Raw genomic sequence first — 23095 nt, 5'->3', positions numbered from 1 at the left:
GGACACAGAACGGCCACAGGAAGGGGAGGAGCACAGAGAAGTAGTAAATGATGGCACCGAAGAAGAAACAGATGATGCAAATGCAGAAACACGATGTTGGAGCCAACCCAGAGAAATGCATGTTCAATGTTTTCAACAAAAGCCAAGAGGATGATATCCCTTAAGTATACGATTCAGTTTTATAAACAACTTGACTGAAATATACCCTTACATTTATTAAAGAAAATGTTGATAATGATTAATCCATCCTAGCATTCCTAACTGCTAAAACTGTTCTGGTTAAATAAATGATTAAAAATATGTATTATTCTGGGGCGCCTGGGTGGCTCAGTCAGTTAAGCGTCTGCCTTCAGCTCAGGTCATGATCCCGGGGTCCTGGGATCGAGCCCCGCATCGGGCTCCCTGCTCAACGGGGAGCCTGCTTCTCCCTCTCCCACTCCCCCTGCTTGTGTTCCTGCTCTCGCTGTGTCTGTCAAGTAAATAAATAAAATCTTTAAAAAAAAGTATAATTCTAAAATTAAAAATGAATAATTATATATATTCATGTGGCTAATTAGTTTCAAAAATGTCTAACAAAAGATACGGTCCACACTATAGCCTATTAAACATTTTATAAAATTTTAATATCATAAAACACCATAAACTTGTTCAAAGGAAAAAATAAGTACACATATTCAAACGCATAACTCTTCCACTGAAAGCATTAATTTCAAAATTAAAAGGTTCTATACCTTACAATTACAAATCACGATTTTAGCAATTAAGAGTCCATGAAAATTAAAGAAAAATGTTGACTGAATATAGATTTTAAATGTGCACCACCTCTTTGGTGAGTTCCAGACGTGATTTCATGTTCAGATTTCCGCCAAGTCCCCGTATGAGATTAATAATAAATTGGTTATGATTTTGGCATCCACGTAGATGTGACAGACCGTTCATCACAGTCCCAACCAAACTTGTTTCAACCACATAGTCATTCTGTTGATTAAAATCCATTGTATAGACAAAAAACAAACATTAATTGGTAAACACAGAAACATACAGATTTACACTCACATATCTTTTCAAGTATGATCGTTAAATGCATCCCTCTGCTAAAGATGTAGAAAGTTTACATTTCATCCAGTTTACATGTATAAACTTTGAAAATAAAGTGATCATAAAAATACAATTGTGCATTTCTAGCAGTAAGTGCTAGAGTCCTTAAGTAGATGTGTTTACTTCCTAAACTTGAAGAAAATAAAAGAAAAAGTACATCACTGAGCACTGATCTAAAAAGAACAGTCCCCCATTTCCTCCTGCTGATAAAAAGGAAACTAGAGGACACTGGACAAGTATGGCTGCTAAAAGCAGACTTAACACAAAAAACCATGTGGAGCTGGCTCTCTACGCACAATTTAAAATGAAACCTGTGGGTTGCAATGGTGTAGATGATTTCGATCTGTGGGCCTCTGGAACCCGTGCACAAACTGCTGGGGGGTTAAAAGGGAAAAAGGTTCTCATCCACTCAATCTCTAAGTATTTACAGAGAACCATTTATGCATCAGTCACATGTCCCTGTGGTGCTTAGTATGGGGGAAAAAAAAGGTGAACTAAACAGAAACTTCCACTTGTGTAACTCCAGTCTCATAGCGGAGACGGTCAACAAGTCCCAGTAAAAGCTCCAGAGAAGCGAAGCCTGGGTGGCTCAGATGGTTTAGCGTCTGCCTTCGGCTCATGTCATGATCCCAGGGTCCTGGGATCGAGTCCCGCATTGGGCTCCCTGCTCCGTGGGGAGCCTGCTTCTCCCTCTGTCCGCCGCTCTCTATCTCTGAGTCTCAAATGAATTAAAAAAAAAAAAAAAAAGCTCCAGAGAAGGAGAAGAGAGTGCTCTCAGAATAACGCAGATGGAGAGCCCGTCTCTTTGAAAACAGCGACAGTTAAGCCAGCATCTGAAGGGTGACATCTTTCTGGCATGCAGAGAACACAGAATAGGCAAAGGTAAGCCACTGGGGTGGTTCAGAAATGCAGAGAGGGAGGCAAGGGCCAGAGTATGCAGAATTGCGTAGGCCGTGGTAAGGACTGTAACATTTATCTTCACTACTTTTAAAGTGTTTTTAAGAGAGTAAAATGATCCAATTTACATATTTTTAAAAATCACTCTGCATAAAAAAAATATTTTTAGAGGGTTGGAGAAATGGGAGAAAGAGCAGGAAAAAAGGAGGAGATGAACAGAAATCCAGCTGTTTGGGTCATGCTAAGAGTTCCAGGCTTTAAAGGCAAGATAAAGGAAACCCTCGCATTTTCTTCTACATTGTCTAATTTGCTAAAATGATACAAGAAGGCAAAGCTCCAGTTATAAATAAAATCAGCATGTGGTTACAGTAACCATTATGGTATATTTCTCAGAATCTGAACACAGTGAACAAAGTACAAAATAAGAAGGAAGGAAGCATCAATACATTAAAAAAATGTCAAATAATCACAGGGACCTGACCTCAAAACAGAATCAGTTTATTTTCTAACTGATTATATCCACTCTATGGCTTGATCATCTTATCCCGTCCTCATGCCTACACTCAGAAACCCCTGTATATCAATATATCCCACCCAGTGTTATATTTCTCTTTCTAACAAAAACAGCATCCACGCAGATGACCTCAAGGAACCTGTCCTGGAGTGCCTTGCTAGCTCTGCATATTTCATGTTCCTGAAATCCCCACATATCCACTGAAAAGGAGCGAGGCCAGAGGCAGCAGGTATTTACTAAAGCACATACATGCTCATTCATGCATGTCTCAGCACCACACCTGGGTCTGTAGATACACTACAGCTTGGTCCTTGCCCTCAAGGTGCTTCGAGCTGAATGCATGCAGTTATACCAGAAAGAAGAAGACAGCTCGTCAGGCTGGAGGGAGTGCTTCGTCCCCTGAGGCCTCCAGGGAACCTCCGTCATTCACACCCCACTCCTCACCAATCCCTGTCCCACCATCTCTCATCCTTACAGTCAGGAAAGGAAAAAGGTAAGAAAACTGAAGGGAGATCTCCATTTCTTGGTAAATCTTATTCAATCCCCAAGTAGCAACCACTAAATCCAGTTCAGATTAGCAATCAGATGCTTCCAAAAAGTACTTCCACTGCTATTTATTTCCTCTACTTTTCTATGTTCACATTTCTCAGAAAAGCAATGACACAAAAACCGGAAATAGCTGAAAAATTGTGTAGAACCTGTAAAAGTCCTCCCTGTCTCTGTGCATGTGAAACTGCTATTCAGGGATTCAAATTCAAAATCAAGTGTGATCACCTTTTTAAACTCTCCTGGAAGACAGCAATACTCTCTTCATCTGATTTTGATGATCTTTTCACACCTCATTTTTCTCCATTAGGCAAACCCTCCCAAGGAAGGAGTCTGTCCTGCCTTGTCTAGTGATATGCTTGATACGTATGTTAGATATGCAATAATGTCGGCACAAGCAGTTCTTAATAATATTGTAAATAACTCGCCATCCCTCTTCTACTTTAGTATTACCTTGACGTTGTTTTTAGCATGAAATACAAGCAAATACAAGCAGGCATTTACTGACAGTGAAATGTGACAGTAACATCATTTTGCTAGTAAACAATGGGAGATTCCACTATTCAAGATTTTTAGGTAAGCAGTGCAGGATATTGTAGGTGAGAGAACTGAAGTGTTTTAAGACACCATAAAGAAAGTTAAGCCAAGACAAAGAGCGGGATAGCAGGGAAGACCCCTACTTCTCACTCTGCCCCCAGATTCTGGCTGAGATCCACTAGAAGGCAGCTATCTCTAAGCAACACTCTTAATCACTGTACTTCTGGCCTAAATGATTAATTATGAAATATTATGGCTAACTTACCTGCTTCAGAACCCACTGTAAAGCCTTTTCAAAGTAATCTCCAATCCAGTTTTCAAGATTATTCCTATAATTAGGAGGCTGATTCTTCAACCAAGATTTTATCAGAGAATTAACATCTGTCTCTTCATCACTGAAACAGATTAATAAGCATGGAAGAAATTACGTAGGGAGATACTGTTAGGGGCGCCTAGATGGCTCAGTCAGTGAAGCGTCTGTCTTTGGCTCAGGTCATGATCCCAGGGTGCTGGGCTCAAGCCCCGTGTCTGAGCCCCACGTCCTTTGGGCTCACTGCTCAGCGAGGAGCCTTCTCCTCCCTCTGCCCCTCCCCCTCTGCTCCTTCTCAGTCTCCAGCTTTCTCTCTCTCAAATAAATGAATAAAATCTTAAAAAAAAAAAAAGGAAGACACTGTCAATTTTCTCTCAAAATGAATTTCTGCTCCGATAAACATTATTCTACACTGGTATTGTATCTGCTAGTATAAGAGTTAACTTTAGTTATTTCTCTATGTACATGTACATGTTAGTAACGTATACACACACACACACACACACACATATATACGTATATGCCATTTTCTGTAAAATAAAGCAAATAAATTTTATCTATATTATAAACACAAAGAGGAATTATATACAGATTAGCCAAAAAGTTGTCTAAATCCTTAGGAATAGAGAAATAGACAATCCCAAATCCCATCTCAGACTTACTGAAACAAAATCTTCACTTTAACAAAATCTCTGGGTGATTCAAAAACACAGTAGAGTTCAAGGACAGCTGCAACTTAATACAGATCTTTAAAAATATTTTTTTCTTCTTCTCTCGCTCTCAAAAAAAGCCAACTACCTAAATTCTCATGCCACTATTAAAACTCAAAGATCTAAAAAAAGAAAAAACAAAACCTCAAAGATCTGTCAAGTAAAATACAATTCCTTTAGCAAAACACCTCATTACATGAGTAACATTCAGTGACTGAAATTAAATATAATACTGACATCTTATTCAAAATTATATCTTAATTATAAAAAATTATGGTAAAAACAATTCATAAACAATTTTAGAATAGACAAGGGTTCATGATTTTGCCACTTCTTTCCTACTCTACCACTATAACTACTGAGCCCTTGAATTTCTCCTCTCACATTTCTATCCAGGTAAAAAGGAAAATGGGATGATCAAAAGTAAATACGTGGGGCACCTGGGTGGCTCAGTCGTTAAGCGTCTGCCTTCGGCTCAGGTCATGATCCCAGGGGTCCTGGGATCGAGCCCCGCATTGGGCTCCCTGCTCAGCGGGAGGCTTGCTTCTTCCTCTGCCTCTGCTGCTTCCCCTGTTTGTGCTAGCGCTCACTCTCTCTCTTTCTCTGTCACATAAATAAATAAAATCTTAAAAAAAAAAACTTAAAAAAAAAAGTAAATACATAAGTTACATTAGATCAGCTCAAGTCTGAAAACCAAAGACTCTCGGAGCCCCTGCAGAATAAAGACTTTGTGGTCAACGGTGTCTCCCCAGTGCCTATGGCAACTACACATCTTGGTTTGTCCAGGACGATCTGGTTTACTGTCCCAGCATAATTAACAGCATTCTCTTTCACTATCAGAAGGTCCTCTTTTGGCCTATAACATAGCAAGTGCTCAACAAATGAAGAAATGAATGAAACCTAAAACCAAGGTACAAGCTAATCAAAAGCAGCAAAAATGTTACCACGTATTTGTATTTTTCATGCAATCATATACATTCATCATGCCTCTCACAAACAATATCGGGTTCACCAACAATTTTTAAATCCCGTGCAGCAATACATGGTCTTTCTTTCTGCTAAATATCTATGGCACTCTATTTACCACTTACGTCACTTATATTCTACCTTGTGATATAATTGTTCCATTTATTTTATCTCCTCTACTTGAAGGGATGCTCCACAAAGACAAGCCCTCTGTATTAGTCTTATCCCTTTCTTGTTCTGTCTCTCCTAAAATGCCTGACTTAAAGTCACATACATAACAGGCATTCAATAAAGATTTCAACATTTAGTTATAAACTTCCCCTTTATGCCACTTTTCTCACCAGATTATAAGAGTATGTTGAACAAGTAGACAAACTGTGTGAGACAGCTATGAAAGTTATAAACACAATGGTGTATCTTTTAATAATACCTAAAAATTTTAATTGGAGTTCATGACTATTTAATTTAAATGTTCCCTAAAATACTAGCAAAGAAGTAAGCAATTAATTTTAGAAACAATCTGAACCAACTTGGTAACACCAAAAATGGCTTCAAACGGTGCTAAGAGAGTAGGGCATTTAGCATTTATATAGACCCCTAAGTGTCAAGTTCTAAAACAGCAATTCAAAAAACGAAAGAAAGCTTTCTAATTACTCATTTTGGAAAATGAAACCGGCTGTAATGTCTATGTTCTGGCATGAAACTACTATACATGATATCTAAAATTAGTTTATTCTTCATTTTTACCCCTGAAGCAAATACACTGAGGAAGAAAGTAAAAATTAAGTCAGGAGGTTTCCAATTTGAACAGTGAAAGGTCACTTCCCTAGGTTGGCCTAGGTTGGGCCTAAAATTCTATGAATCTAAGATTCTATAATTCAAATATTGCTATTTAGTTCTGGATTATCAGCCTCTCGTTCATAACCAGCTTCTTCACTTCTCTGCACTTGTAACATTTAAACAAAAGTAAGAGAAAAAAAGAAACAATGAAATACTTGCTGTCTCACTGAAGCAAACACAATCCTTAGTAACTGTAATACACTAAACACTGAAACAACTGAACTGCAATAAAAGTTACTCTCTGAATGAAGTAAAACCTAACGGAAGAAGTTAGTAAAAAACGAGGAAACACATATTTATACATCATTCATACAACACTTATTCCACTTAGCTACGAAACCATACCAATAACTGAAGAATATTCTCACATCACATAGGCAAGTGCTCTGATGGTTTAGCTAAGAAAGATCATTCCCATTCTAGATATTGTGGCTGGCGAGGCACAACTTAAATCATGAGTTTCAAATATAAAGTTAACATTTGGGCCGAACTGAATCCTTTCTCCACTGGGCACGGTGAGGAGTCGATTGTCATCCAGAACAGAATTCAGGGACTCTATCCATTCGGGGTCAATATCAACATCACATATTATCCATGAGCTGACATCTATTTTCAAAACAAAGAAGTGGAAGTAAAACAAAACTATACGCAGTGATAACAACTAAAAATAAGGAATCAAATAACCATCTCTTACTCTTCAGAAGTAACTTCCACCAAGTGTTATTTTATATTATGAAGAGCTAAAGTAGAACAAGCTGAGATTTTCCCCGTGACTCCGCATTGCAGCCGAGCTCGAGGACTCATGTAATAACACCCTACCTGTCCCTCAGCCACATGCCCTATGATAATGCTCTACCTGTCCCCAAACATACAGAACTAAAGGAAAAGATGGTTTGCAAGACTGGGCTATTTCCAGTCCCATGACCTTGTGAGATATTCTCCACACCTTTGTCTTCTACCAGGTCATAAGAATGTAGTATCTCTTGTAGAAAAGACAGGAAACCCATTTTTGGCATCCTACTTGAGAAATACAAAATTCGCCCATCAAATCTCTTTGATATATAAAAAGTTGACTTCAAAGGGGAGAAGTAGTGCTGTGTACACAAGTCTTTTTGGAGACAAACCATTTTTTCAAATCCATCCTCCCTAAGATGAGAATGGTTTCCAGTGTACTTTGAGACAATTCAAACAGGATAATATCACCCATAAAAATGTGACAAGTCAATACAGGCAATATTTGCTTTTTACTGAGTGTGATATTATTAACCACATTGAAAATGAAAAACTACATGGAAAATCTCTTCCAATGTCTCAGTTCTAAACCCTTCCCTCACTGGCTTAGAAAAACAACTTTTAATTATGACCTAATAAAAAGTAGGAAGTCTTCTCAGATTCTGGCCAAAAATCCCTTTAAACACCAAACCAAAAAGCTGAGAGCAAGATGATTACCATTTTACGACTTAAATTTTCAAAATGATTCAAAACACTGTATTCCAACTCATGAGTTAAAAGTGTTTACACACACACACACACACACACACCAATTTTAACCCCAAATAAAATTTGTCATCTTATTCGTGAGGCAAAAATAGATTTTGTTTTTTCAGTAAATTAATCTAGTTGTGAATTGCAACTCACCCAGATTACTCCAAGTTTCTATTATAACAGAAGTTCCTATTCAGTCTAGATCAACACGACAGCACATCTTGGGCCCCTCTGAAGTAAATGGTCAACGTACACCATTTACAAGGCAGTTTATGGTTATGTGTAAGACTTTAATAAGAACAGCATTAAAGACAAGTTCTGTCATCTTCTAAAAAGTACTAAGGAAAGCAAGGAATCACAAAACACAGACCAACCTTGAGGTTCTCGGACCACTTGGCGAGCGCTGTTTGTCAAAATGCCATCAGACCATTCCCTGGTATCCATGTCAATATGGCCTAACAGCTGATGTCGAGGCATAGCTTTGGGATTCATGGTATACTGTTTGACCACTCTGCCAATTCTACACAGCGCTGCCCTTAACATCCTCCACAGCGTTGATTTCCCAGCACCACTTGGACCAACAATGACAACTCCCATTCTTTGGCGTAACTGTTCATACAATTCTAAAGCCTTCTTGATCTAGTAGAAAAGAAACATGTTTGTATATGATTTATAGTACACAACCATAGTTCTGTTCTCATTCTATAACAGTCGTTCTATTCCATACATATAAAATTAAAGCCTTTGATTTCTTCAGTGGAAGATACAGCCTTAAACAAAATGACACTTAAATAAATCTGAGCATGTTTACACCATGATCTTTAAATCCAGTATTTCTTTAAAAGAAACAAGTATACTTTCCAAGTCATTCGACAATATGTTCATTATTTTACTCACTCATTCAAATATAATATATGCATTATTTTATTCATTAGTTGATTCATGCATTTATATCCTGTATCTCTCAAAAAAAAAGAGGGAAAAATGTTCATTTTGAACATGTACTTGTGCTACATAAAAAAAGCTACTAAAAAGAATTTCTCCTAAGAAATTGTCAAAGTGAAACTAAATCGTATGTAATCAATTATCAAAAATATATATGATGGATCTATTATGGGCCAGGCTCTGTAAGAGGCACTAGGAATAAAATGATGAACAAAAATAGACATGGATCCCACATTCCAGGAACACTGTATCTGGTGGGGGAAAATCAATATTAGTCAAATATACAATTAAGCATTAATAAGTACATGAGAAAGAAAAATAATGAAACACACAGCAAGGAAACTTCATCTGGACTCAAAGATCAGGGAAGGCATCCCTGAGTAAGTGAGATTTAAATGGAAAGATAAAAGATAAAACAGTTAATAAGGAATTAACTAGGAGAAAGGATCAATATATTATACTCTTTTTTTAAAATTTTAATTTGAGAGAGAAAGAGAGTGCAAGCGGGGGGAGGAGCAGAGGGAGAGGGAGAAGCAGACTCCACACTGAGCATGGAGCCCGATGTGGGACTCGATCTCATGACCCCGAGATTATGACCTGAGCCAAAATCAAGAGTCAGATGCTTAACCAACTGAGCCACACAGGTGCTCCTATTACAAAGTATTCTTGATGGTTACCTGATTAGGTATGATTTCATAATTGGCCTCCTCAAACACTTGCTGTAGTGCAGAACTCAGTTCACCATATTCCACTTCTTTAAAGTCAATCCCAGGAAACACATCTTTAATCAGCGCATCAAACCGTGAGCAATCAGCAAACGTAAACTTTGACATTGTATTAAGTCTCAACGCTTGTACCACAATATGACTTTCCTCAACTGGAGAAAAAGTTTGATTTTAAAATTATTAGTTACTGAATTTAGAAAGTTTTAATGACTGTAAACACAATTTTCAAATACCATGATATTCGTTACCAGTAATTAAATGATGTGCTAGAATTTAGTGACAGTTAAAGCCCTCTGATACCAAGTGAATTGACAAGCTTACCTTACTATCTTTTGACCACTGAGAAATAAGGATCCCTAAGTACAGTTCTGGACTCTCTTCCATAGAATTTGAGTCCCAGGGTTCCCAGACTTTAATTAATAATAAAAATCCTCGGGGCGCCCAGGCAGCTCAGTTGGTTAAGTGTCTGACTCTTGCTTCCAGCTCAGATCATGATGTCAGGGTCCTGGGATCAAGCCCCGTGTTGGGCTCCAGCCTCAGCAGGTAGTCTGCTTGAGATTCTCTCTCCCTCTCCCTCTGTCCCTACTCCACTCATGTGCGTTCTCTCTCTCTCTCAAAAAAAAGAATCTTAAAAAAATAAAATAAAATAGAAGTTGCCAGCACTTATAATTTTATAGAACTTTACTGCTTTTATGTGATCCTTCAACAATTGTATAAAGTAAGAAAGTATGACATTATCCTGGTTTTCTAGATGAGGGTATTAAATCTCTAAGGGTTTAAGTGATTTACCGGAGACAGCAGAGCAGTCTAACAGCTGGGACTCGCATCCAAATCAGCGAAGTGCAGACTCAGGTATCTCCAAATACGCCAGGATGCCTCCCAGAAGTTTCAGTCCTGAGACTGAAAACCAACACACTGAGCAACAGTCTTTAATCAGACTTGCTCAAAAGTGGTTCATAAACCCATCCCTAAACCCAATGTAAATGCTACCATCATTGCAAGATTCTTATTTTTTCCAGGATATTAATTAGGTAAGATATACCAATGAAGGCAGGAAACCCTCTGCAGGCTGGCGTTCCTCTGTAGCTGCTGAGTGTTTCCATGTCTAAGTGCGTGCGGAGAGGCGTGGGCACAGCAGAGCCTACCCCAAGCAGCAGTAAGCCATCTGTAATCACTACAGGTATGGTTTCAGTGTCTCTTAAAAATCAGAGAGAGACAACAGAAAAATAGTAATTGAAGTAGCTCATCAAATGATTTATCTTCCCTGGCACAGGCCAACCCATTAATAGAGCTAAAGCAGCTTCCTTTTTTTAAGATGTATACTTAAATCACTTAAAGCCTGAATAAATCATTTTACATGGTGTGTTTTTCTATGCTGACTTATTTTCAGTGTTTCAACTTAGTTTAAAAAAAAAAGATTTTATTTATTTAATGAAGAGAGAAAGAAAGGGCAGGCAAGAGGGAAAGAAACTCAAGCAGACTCTGTGCTGAGCATGGAGCCCAACTCGGGGCTCGATCCCAGGACCCTGAGATCATGACCTAAGCCGAAATCAAGAGTTGGACACTTAACCAACTGAGCCATCGGCCCCCCCAACTTAGTTTTTAACAGCAATCTACAGAGCTGAATATTTGGCCTTTCATAAAGGCACACAACCATGGGTGGGGGCATCATTTATCTTATACAAATCGGGGGAAAAAGGTGGTAAAGTACAATAAAATGTCATGAGTCTGATCTGAATAAATGATTTGATAAATACATTAAGTAGGAAAGAAGAAACAAATCTTATTTACAAAAGAGTTTCAAATAATATTTGCAGATACTCCCCCCTCTAAGAGATGGAGCTTAATCCTTGCCTGCCTGTCTGAAGGTGAGCCACATTTAGTAACTAGCTTCCGAAAAGTATAGTAGGGAAGGGGGAGAACAGTAATTTCACAGTTACTATTCCAGCGGAGACACCTGGCAAATTCTAAAATAATCCAGGAAGGTGAACATCAGCCGTGACGTCATGCAGTCATCATGCACACACTGATACAATGTGGTTAAGATGGGCCCTTCACCTCTCTGGTGTTCTTTCCAAACGTTCAGAACCTGGTCTCATCATGACAGAAACACCACGACAAAACCCAGACTGAGGAAGAGTCTACATGACACAGGACCTGTAGCCAGGAAACAAAACCAAAGTAACTGAGAAAGTGTCACAGCGCCAAGGAGACTGAGGAGACATAACAACTGGAGGCAATGAGGAGCCTTAGCCTCGATCCTGGAGCAGAAAGAGGGCATTAACGATAGAACAGGTGAAGTCCAAACGAAGTCCGGACGTCAGTTAGCAGTAATATGCCAGCCTCAGGTTCCTAGTTTTGGCAAATGTACCATAATAAATGAGAGGAGACAATGGGAATGCTATCTTTGTAACTTTACTGTAACTTGAAAACTATTCTACAGTTAAAAGGTATTTTTTGTAATCAAGTTTTTTTTTTTTTTTAAAGGGTAATTTTGCTTGGTATACTATCTCTTTGAAAGAAAAAAATCCCTGTAAGTTTCTACGGTTGTTGTTTTCAGATGAGAGAAATTCTCAGGCTCTGCCCCAGACCTACTGAATCAGGAAGCTGGGCATAGGGACCCCACACTAGTGTTTTAACAAGCCTCTAGGTGATTCTAAATGTACAGCAAAGATTGAGGAGAAGCGGACTAGACTGTTCCTCTATATAGCACTACTATTTAGTATTTAATGCACATTTTAAAGTTATGATAGGACATTAGGTAAGAATTAGGGAAAATGTGAATGAAGTATGGACTTCAGTTAAAAAATAACATCAATATTGGTCTACTATTGTGATAAAATATAGCATGCTAATGTAAGATGTTAACAACAGAAACTGGGGGCCAAGTATTTAAAAACCATCTTTATTACTTTTCTATAAATCTAAAAGCGTTCTAAATTAAAGTAGTTGCTTTTTTTAAATAAAACTGTATCTGATTAACAAGTCCTACCATTCTGTTCAATGCCACTTTTCTTCAGCTGCCTAAGAAGGCCTCCACTTCCTCTAAGAACGGTCTTCAAGGCTCTCAGACCCCAGTCGTAATGTTGCTGAGGTGTCAAAAGTTCCCTTAAATAGACATAGAAATCACAAAGCATCAGATAGCTATAAGAAATTATTTCTATCGCTGTATTTAAAGAAATACAGACTGTAACTACGGACACATAGAAACGAGTACTGATATTCCATCAATTTACATAAAGAACCCAGTCATAGGACATGATCATTCCAGTGAAACACTGAAGATGGCCGATTCCCAAGGATCAGGGTAAAGCTGTCGTGACCTGGCTAATTACCTTCCTGAAGACACTAAAGGACAAGCACCTGTGACTATTATCCCTCAACTGTTCAATCCACCCATCTGGCTCTCAGTTTCTGTCACTCCAGTTCTCACCAGCTCTTTAGTAACATGAACCAGAATTCTAGGTCACCCAAAGAAGCTAAAAGTCCATTGCTATTACTAGAAATAAGACAGACGAAAAATTGTGGAAGATTCCCTCCAAAGAACAGTAGGCTTTGAAGGGTCTGCTGATAAATTCGTTCGATCAAGATCATTTAGCTGGAGCACCCCAATAAAAATATTTTGCTGAAAAGAAGTGAGATCAAATTAATAGCATTTAAGGAAAACAAATAGTTTGGAGTCAGATGTTAAACTAGAATCTCCCCTATCGATACCTTAAGTACAATATAATCACCAATATGAAAATCACTGAATAGGTACATTGGACAAATGTGAATAATGATCACTAATCCATAATCAATCACTGGAACCAAAAAATATAAAAATATTTGAGAGGAAAACTCACCTGGAGAGATCGAAGATAGCGACCAATTTTCTGCCCAAGACTTTGGCATCCTTGAAGCCTTCTGAATACAGAATAACTTCTGCAATAAGTTCATTGTCTGGACGAGACATGGCTACTGGCCTGAAAAGCTGTTTAAGATTGTCAGGTAGCTTTTGTCTTCCTCCATAACCCTTTCCAGCAGGATTCATTGTGATAAAAATTCCAGAATTAGAATTTATTTCTACCTGAAATGTTAATTTAAAATATGGGCATTAAATATTTGTAACTATAAATATAAAATGGGTTGCTAACAGAAATTTTATTGTACATATTTCTACACACAAATCTTATACCCTGGCAAAAACATACGATAACCTCCTTAGGAGCAACACTATTTACAGAGGTCCCTTATAATCAGTTCTGTGAGGTGTCTATGCTTCCTGAAAGCCTCCTTGTTCCAGGCCCTTTGCTGGGTACACAGAGACAACACAACTCTGAGCAGAAGTCAGTACCAGTTTATGCCCTCCAGGAGCTTACAGGCTATAAGCAAGCACCATGTGATTCGTGTTGTAACAGGGGAGAGCAGGGTACCATGACAGTACCTGGCAGGAGCATCTGCAACAGCACACTTCAAGCCAAATCAGAGTGTGCAAACAATGAATGGGAAGCAAGCAGAAACACCTAGAGGAAAAAAAATCTGGCTCTAAAGGAAAGAAAGGAGAAAGAGAAGTGGTTGGAAAGATGAGTGAAAGGAAGGTTGCTTATGTTTTAATTAGATCAAATATTATAATTTGATTACACATCACACTGTATGTTACTAAAAAGGACAAGAGTTGGTTATGTTTCAAAGCCCATGAGGAATGGGGAGAAGAGGGAGGGCTACTTCTATCAGGGTGGGAATGACAAAGACACGGTCCCTCGGAAGGAGATGCCAGAGCATCAGTGGAAAGACCAGTGCTGACTGGAGAAAGGACAATTCCTTCAGCTCATTACAGGAGGAAAAAAACTCAGGGTGTAAAAAGGAAATTCTGACAGCACAGAGGTAAAAACGTAACAGTTTCTTTCTTCTTTATGAAGAGCTGAAGCAGCACAGAAATAACATATTAATAATTTAGAACCGGTCTTACTTCCCTGCCCTGGCCTGAAAAACCCGTCCTGTGAAAATGTTATTATGGATTAGAGGATAATTTCACAGGTCTTTGAACTTTCCATGTTTTCAACATTATACACTATATAGAGAAGCTCACACTTTGTACACAAATAAGTTCACACTGTCATGACGTGAATATGTATCTGTGATGGGGAAAAGTGAGGAAGGGAAAAACAGCTAAACACTTAACTGTTGTAAGATCCATGCAGAATAGGGATCAAAAACACAAGCCTCAGACTGAGACAGACTCGGGGTCAGTTCCCAGCCCCAAGACTTACCCCTAACTCACCAACCATGCTTTCCCCATCCATCAAGCGGAAAATGTACAGCAGTCCCTCCCTGGGAGGATTCTGACGGGTGCTAGGTGAGACGGCACCGGGGGCACTGCAAACAGGGCCGGCACGGAGTGCGTGCCCAGGAAACAGTAGCAGATACAATTGTAACGGAAGTACTCAGGACCCAAATTTTGAAGGTGAATGGAAAAGGGAGACCGAAAAGCGGTGAGAAACCTCAGACAATTCACAGGTAAAAGGTTTAACGGGGGCGCCAGGAGAAATAAAGACAGAATATGTGCCTAAGTAGGAGTAACGAGAAGTCGTAAGAAATATCTGAAGTTTTAAATCCCCAGTGTCTCTATACCTTCTTGGCAAGCAGTTCGCACACAGTCCTGTGATTCTTCAGAGCATCTTGAATTGCCTGGATCTGCATAGACACTGCCGAAAGCACAGACTCTTCCAGTCTATTGAATTCATCAAGACAGCCCCAGGCCCCACACTTTACCAAACCAACAAAAATTCATCCCATGGACTTCACATCGATGCCCTAAAAAATAACAGCAAAAATTATATCCGTGAAAAAATAATTAGGATCTCTAATAATAATTTAATACTTTGATATTTATGGGCAAGGTGACCATTTCACCTACCTCTGCCTCTTTTGCTCTTAAGTACAGATTAAATAGCTACACTTTGCAGGGTGGTTTCAAACAATAAACAAAATAATTCATGTGAAAGTGTTCTGGAAAATACACATAACTAAACAGATACAAGATTTTTAGTTGTTCTTTAAGTTGAAATATAAATCCTACACAAAATGTTTTGAAAATGGTATTTTCAAAATGAATCTCTTTTACTTTCTGTTCACTATTCTCCTTACTAAAAACATTTCTCCTTCCCTTCCCCTATATTCATTTGTTTTGTTTCTTAAATTTCACACGAGTGAACTCGAGGAAATAAAGTGAGGGTTGCTGGGGGGGGGGGGGGGGGGGTAAATGGGGGATGGAAGGAGGGCACATAATGTAATCAGCACGGGGTGTTTTGTGGGTTTTTGTTTTAGATTTTATTTATTTGACAGAGAGAGAGAGAGAGAGAGCAGGGGGAACAGCAGAAGGAGAGGGAGAAGTAGGCTCCCAGACAGCAGGGAGGCCGATGCGGGGCTCGATCCCAGGACCCTGAGATCGTGACCTGAGCTGAAGGCAGGCGCCTAATGACTGAGCCACCAGGCGCCCCTGCACAGAGTGTTATAAGCAACTGATGAATCACTAATTTTAAAAAAACAAAAACAGGGCGACTGGGTGGCTCAGTCGTTAAGCGTCTGCCTTCGGCTCAGGTCACGGTCCCAGGGTCCTGGGATCGAGCCCCGCATCGGGCTCCCTGCTCAGCAGGAAGCCTGCTTCTCCCTCTCTCACTCCCCCTGCTTGTGTTCCCTCTCTCCCTGTGTCTCTCTCTGTCAAATAAATAAATAAAATCTTTAAAAAAACAAAAACAAAAACAAAAACATTTTCCTACCCTCTAACATAACCCTTCATTCTGTATTTAAAATTATTTATTTGCACTAGTTCCCTTTAGAAAAGTTATGAGACTATACTCTCTGCAACCTCTCTCCATTTTATTGTTCAAATAAAACAAATTCTGTTTTCAAGTTATACTCAAAAGTAAAGTGATTTTGAAATAGGGCATTTCCTATATAAGTACATGAATACTAATCCAAACTCTTATAACTCACACACTATTATCTAGTTTGTAATTATGCATTCTACCTCATCACAATTAAAAACTAAAACTTGTCTCCCAAGAAGTGCACCCAAGGCCTTGATGGATTCAGTTTTTCCAGTCCCAGCGGGCCTGTAAGGGTTTCCTCCGAGACCCATCTTCATGGCTTGAGTGAGAGTGAGGTAGCACTTGTCTGTCAGCGGCGTATAAACCAGCTTGGGAGCATTGCCCTATGCAAGGGAAACAGAAAGTTTGAATATTCATGTTTTATTGAACCTTACAAACATGAAGTTGTGGGACTAGTTAAAAAGCTTAAAAGGCAACAAAAAAGTTAAAGCTGCTAACACAGAAAAATATCCAAAATATTTTCTTACTAGAAGAAACTTTTTAAAGCACAAACTGAAATTAAACTTATTTAATCCCAAGCATGTAGTTTATTCCATCGTCAATTAACATATTGGAAGGTTTTCCAAATAGTCTCTCAAGTTCTTGATAGTGGTAAAAAGACGTACTGCTAAGGCAAAGAAATCCAAAACTCTATCATACAATAATAATCACTCTATCTTGTATTTTAAAATTCATGTAAATTAATTCCCTGAATCTTATGATCTTCATAAATCAGGACCACTTTGGAGACTCAAATGTAATTATTTTGAAAACTTCCTTATGAAGTTAATAATATCAACTCATCAAATAATTCTCAAAATGTCTAAGTTATAGGGTAAACAGATTCCAATTCCAGCTGCAGTTATAGAGTTTTTCCTTAACTTAGGTAAACAGATTTGGGTCTCAACACACATTTCTTTTCTGAAAGAGTCAGCAGGTGACTCTCCTGACATACACTTACTAACATAATTGTCTGACATAGTCTGATGACTGACTCATTATCATGGGACAAGGCAGAGAGGATACAGCTGGATTTACTGAAAACAGGTTCCATGAGCTAGGTTATTGGTTTGAAAACTGTCTATCTCACAAACCGAGAGCATTCAGCAAGTGTATTTTGGCGTGGCTGCGACAGCACCAAGTGTGGGGGGGGGGGGGGCGCGCGCCAGACTCCTTCCGTCAACGTTGCTGGACTCCAGTGTCCCTGGATTAAAGAGACAGCTCCATTTCTATATAAATGCTACTCTAAGAAAAGGCACATTCACAGAATTCAGTACAACACCACCATTATTTTCACTTTTCTGTAAATATTTCTCTGATATAACATCTTCTTAGTTACGATGAAACAGAAAAGACAGTCGCACACAAAAAAATTCTTAAAGGTTATGACCAAAATAAATATAATTCTGTCATCCAACAGCAAATTTCCTTTAAAACAGTTTCAACTGGAAAAATAAAATACTTTGCCACCAGTCATACCTGATACTCGTAAGTATACTGAAGTTCAGAATCCACTATTTGCACATAACATGTATGATCACTTTTCACTTTTGATGCTTTACCACATCAATATTATGAATAATATCAAGAATCAGTGCTTTAAGTTTAAGCTCCAGAATGCCAGATTCTGTATGCAAATTAAAATATTTGGAGAAAATGTCAGCCTGTGACTTATGTATTTATTACATATATACACAGATTTTTTAAATGAATTTAAATGGTAATTTTGTGATACATTTGAAAGATACAGTCATACGAGTCACAGAAGTCAAACATATGTCAAATCCACCAGTAAAAAATAAGAATTTTGCATATGAAAATGAAGGCACCAAACTTCAGGGAGAGAGGGTCGGGTTCCTTACGCAAGGGAGCAAGCACACTGCAGCCTATGTCTCCCTCTGAGCCCAAGTATAAAACATGCACAACGTGCCCTCAATGGCTATTCCGGAGTCTGAAAAACACAAAGTGTCAGGCAAATTGGGGAAGATCTGAACGAGAAGTGCCACCAAGCCAATCGTCCCTTTTTCTTTGTCTCTCTGGTGTCCCCAGGCCTGGACCCACTGCAGCCAGAAGCCCGACAGGTGCAGTTGGGGCAAGCTCCAGGAGTAAGGCCAGCAGTTGGGGTGAGCTCAGGGATGGGGGGAGGCCGGCGGTCAGGGTGAGCCTGGGGGTGGGGGAGGCCAGTGGTCCGGGTGAGCTCCGGGATGAAGGCCGGCAGTCGGGGTGAGCTTGGGGACGAGGGAAGGCCGGCAGTCAGAGAGCAGAATGGGAGCCCAAGAAAACCAGAAAACACTGGGTGGAGCATGGAGATGGAGGAGATTGGGAAAATGACTCTAGAAACTGGATTTATGATTCCTGGGCTCACCCTCAGCTGGGCGGATCTCTTCCTCGCCATCAAACCAAAGCCTCCGAGAGCCGGCCATTAGATGGCACACACGTGAGGGCGTGTGAGTAGTGTTGCAAAGACTATTTTGTTTGAATTACTGAAGTGTAGTTGACGTGCAAGATGGTAACTGTTTCAGGAGCACAGCATGGTGCCTGACGATGCTACACACGAGTGAAGGACTTCTAAAAAAGAGCTGGCATCAGAACCACAGCCCAGGGAAGGCTGGCTGGAACGTGGGGCCTGAACCCAACACGATCAACCACTAACAGAAACCGTCAATATTACCCAAAGGATGTAAACAAGACCCAGACACTTGTAACACAATATTCACAATGTCCAGGATACAATCCCACATCATTCCACATGCAAAGAACCAAAACAATACTTCTTTAAGGAAAGAGAGTGAAGGTGAAATAAAGACACTCTCAGATGCAGGAAACTTGTAGGAAGGAAATCAGAGCCAGCAACTCCACCTACAAGAAGCGCCGAAGGAAGTTACTCCATCGGCAGGAAAGTGAGAGTGTCAGGATCAAGGAAGGGCAACAGAAACGGTAAGCACCCAGGTAAACACAGCAGGACACTCTTCTCGAGTCTTTAAAATGTTTGACGCTAAAGGCCAACACTGTCACGCAGTCTGAGTTTTCAGGGCACGCAGGGGTGCGGCACAAGACCACAGCTACACAGAAGAGGATAAAGAAACCTGTGTGGGGGAGGTTCCTACATTTGTTTAAAGTAATGAATTACTGATTCTAAATACAATATAAAAGCATGTATATTCTAATTCCTAAACTAAACCTCTGAAAGAGGTGATGGGTTGAAAGATACAGTCAAAAACACAAGACATAAATTAAGATAGAATAACAAGAAAAAGTTCAAATAACCCCAAAGCAGGCAGAAAACGGACCAGTTTTCATACCAGTGTTCCGTGGATCCTCAGAACGGGTATCAATGCCAGTATAGTGCTCTAGCTTGGTCACCAGCTGTGTTTCAATCTGATGAAGACTATGATCTTTGAAAGCATTTTCTACATCTTCAGTGAATTTAATCTGCTCTGCCAAACATAGTATCTAATGAATAAAAAGAAAAGTAATTTTTAAAAGGTAAATTTACTTAGAAAATTTCACCAACTTAAAGAAAGATACCTTTTTCCAGATTCCCAGCTGTGTACTGGGTTTCCAACAGAGTATTTCACGGGAAAGCTCACCAAGAACTCGCCTCACGCTACTCTCCCACGTGCCTAGTTCCTGGTCCTAGACCCCACCAGGCTCACTGTAACCTAAGAGGCTCTGTATTTTCTTCTCCCGACTCTCCTCTTTATGAACGGCTTCTCTTCAGAAAAAGGATGCAAAGGTATCAGTGCCTTCCAAAATAATCTCAGGCTACTACAGAAGTCTAAACTTTCGAAATTCCAATTTTATCTTACATTAAGTTCTGTCTTCATCTTTCAGTCTAATACCCATAAACAGAAACTAGCTATAGATCAAGAGAGATATCCTTATATTTACATAAAACATGAAATGCTAACACTGCTTGAAAGGCTTTCTGTAATTGAACCAACCTAGCACTGGTACTGATACAGCCATTATACATTTAACTATACATTATACATTAACTATACATTATACATTATACTAGCCTTTGAAAACTTACATTAAAATAGTTTAGCAGAGTTCTGAGATGGATGCAGAAAACCAATCATTCAAAATGACTAAACCTACTGACCAATTACTATGGAACAGTTTTTTCTGATAGATACTTTTCAGCATCTAGATGAATATCATCAAATGCCTCTACTTATCAGATTAACTCATTTAGTTATCTACATATACATTTTATAACTTCACACAGCAGGCTAAGCTGCTGTCTTGTTCTAACTTAAGACAATGTATTAACATACTATCAAAAATATTATATAAATACCATTATATAAATAGCATTACATACCATTCTTTAAAGGAGGAATGACTCTTTCCAGGGCAAAGTTGTCTCCCCTAATTTGCGGGACAAACTCACCAGTCTCTTTCATCAAATGTATGAGGAAGCCTTTAAGCAGATCCAAATCCGCTTTTTGAGAAAAGACCTTTGCTCTTTAATCTTCATACAAAAATGTTCACTTGCTACCTCCAAACTAATACTCCTATCTGTGGATTCCCTTTCAGGCAATACTACCGAATTTCTGCATTATAAATGCACATTGATAATCTCAATTTTTAACAGTCCACTACACAACTTCTGTGAGAGGCTAAGAGAAATGGTAGTCGAAATACAGTCCTGGCTACTTCTCAGGCCACACTACCATTATGGTATCTGGGCAGTCACTAATATTATTAATAACCTAAAATCCAGCACTCACTAACAGTGCTTTGCAAACATTTTACACTGTAACCTTCAAAACAAGTTGGCACCGTACATATCATCATGCCCTCTGAACTGAGTGCCTACAAGAGTCACTCCGAGAACACGGGCAAAAGCAGGATTAGACCCAAGGCCTGTCCAATCCCTTCCACTCAGCATGCTGTCTCCTTCCCAGATGAGAACGTTCCTTCTCTACATTATTTCAGGTTCTTACAAAAAGCCTCTAGAAAGCTGAACTAGCAGTAATAACTCATACCAGATACTCATGCAGTTATACTATTCAATCCCCGTACTCTTGAGAGAAATTTTTCTTCGCACTAACTGCTAAGACTTTGTTTTGGTTGACAGTGAATTCTTTGTTTTGGTTGACAGTGAACTATTGCTATTTTCAATAGTTCATGTTTTTACGGCGACAGTGAACTACTGACACTTTCTGTAGTCCCCATTCTCAGCCAGGTGCTTGCGAGCCCTGAGGTGGGCTGCAGGCTCGGACCAGCAGCTTCCCTCCCGTGCCTACAGCACCCCACGCATCTCCTGACACCGCTGTCATTTCCCCAATCAATCGCTATGAAATCCTTCCTTCTGGAAATGTTTTAATACTCTGTCTTTTACTCCAAGTTCATTTGAATCCTACCTGGAAGTTGAAAGGAGTAGAATACATTTCCAGAAGCAACAGAGCAGCTTACCTCTGACTCTGCAATGGCATTATTGTTTGCTGATGATTACCCTTAATTTTCTCTAAGAGCTTAACAAGAACTGTTAAAACATACTTCAGTTTGTCTCGACATACCAGAAGATGCAAATGATAGGAATGAGACAATGGCTAAGAATCTAAAATATTCAAGTTTCCCATCTAACTTCTCAAGCTTTAAAAGAACCAACATAAAACTTGTTCCAATAGCTACTAAACGGTTTAGTCTGGAAAGCACATAACCTTGAGCAGTTGGGTAGATTTTCCTGTGAGAAATCACCGAGTATCTCCAATGCCTACTTTTTTACAGTTCCCAAGAACCAAAGCCCCTGATGTTCCTTACCCGTGGTATTAGTCTCATCCTCAGTGAAACAAATCCTGAACAAGGCAGGATATTTAACACAAGTCTCAGCACTACACTGTATGTACCACACTGGGTAACACCTGGACCACGTCCTGTAAGATCCAGATCCACGGGCGTGCTTCAGGTCCACGACCCACCATGCAGACTAGCTCTCGGCTCCCCTGCCAACATCCCAGTTCGGCACCATGGCCCTATTTCAGACATGCACGAACACCCCGCTAACCTCCCGCCAGCGCCAGCCTCTTGGGTGACTGCACGGGAGATGGAGGCCCAGTGGCATGGATCCCGTGCCTCTGCCTCAGTGATGCACTAACCACCTAACCAGGAAGCTGCTGCATCGCTGACCCCTGTGGCTGGCCTCGAGTGCCTTTGACCCGCAAGCCTCTCAATCACTACCATGCACTTCTTCTGTCACAGTCTACGGGGGAAGGAACAAAGACTCGGAAGTTAAGCAATCTGTCAGAAGTAACTGCTAAAGAAAGAGAGAACAAGATGATGCCAGTTGTCGGGCCCCCCGGCCTCCGTGTCAGGGATCTTCCCATGAAGCCAGGCCTGCCTACCTTCCAGACAAGACATGAGCCCCCTTACCTGTGAAGGGAACAAGGATGGGTCAATTGAACCTTTACAACTTCGTCCAGCAGTAACACATTCTATCAACAACTGCTTCAAAGTCTGCTTCATTTCCAAGGCTAAATCATTTAACCAGGTCTGAAAATAAAATTAAGAATAATATATACAAGGAGCTCCTGAGTGGCTCAATCAGTTAAGCATCCAACTCTTGGTTTTGGCTCAGGCCATGATCTCATGGTGGTGAGATTCTCTCCCTCTGCCCTTCCCGCCTGCTCATGTGCTCTCTCTCTCTCAAAATAAATGAA

General features: G+C 39.7%; 1 protein-coding gene across 1 annotated transcript in view; it reads right to left on the bottom strand.

The window, feature by feature from the left end:
- DYNC2H1 (dynein cytoplasmic 2 heavy chain 1) overlaps window positions 1-23095 on the bottom strand; it is a 317720-nt gene that overhangs the window by 250057 nt on the left and 44568 nt on the right. Inside the window, 13 exon segments of the mRNA XM_035722795.1 lie at window positions 823-978; window positions 3858-3987; window positions 6817-7024; window positions 8278-8542; window positions 9526-9725; window positions 12566-12681; window positions 13419-13642; window positions 15187-15369; window positions 16586-16768; window positions 17904-17977; window positions 17980-18051; window positions 19727-19877; window positions 22809-22928. Of these exon segments, the coding sequence (XP_035578688.1) occupies window positions 823-978; window positions 3858-3987; window positions 6817-7024; window positions 8278-8542; window positions 9526-9725; window positions 12566-12681; window positions 13419-13642; window positions 15187-15369; window positions 16586-16768; window positions 17904-17977; window positions 17980-18051; window positions 19727-19877; window positions 22809-22928 (2082 nt within the window).

This window comes from Zalophus californianus, chromosome 11 (assembly GCF_009762305.2).
Source record: "Zalophus californianus isolate mZalCal1 chromosome 11, mZalCal1.pri.v2, whole genome shotgun sequence".
NCBI lineage: Eukaryota > Metazoa > Chordata > Mammalia > Carnivora > Otariidae > Zalophus > Zalophus californianus.
The sequence above is the reverse complement of the archived record's forward strand: the minus strand, read 5'-3'. Positions and strand labels throughout refer to the sequence as shown.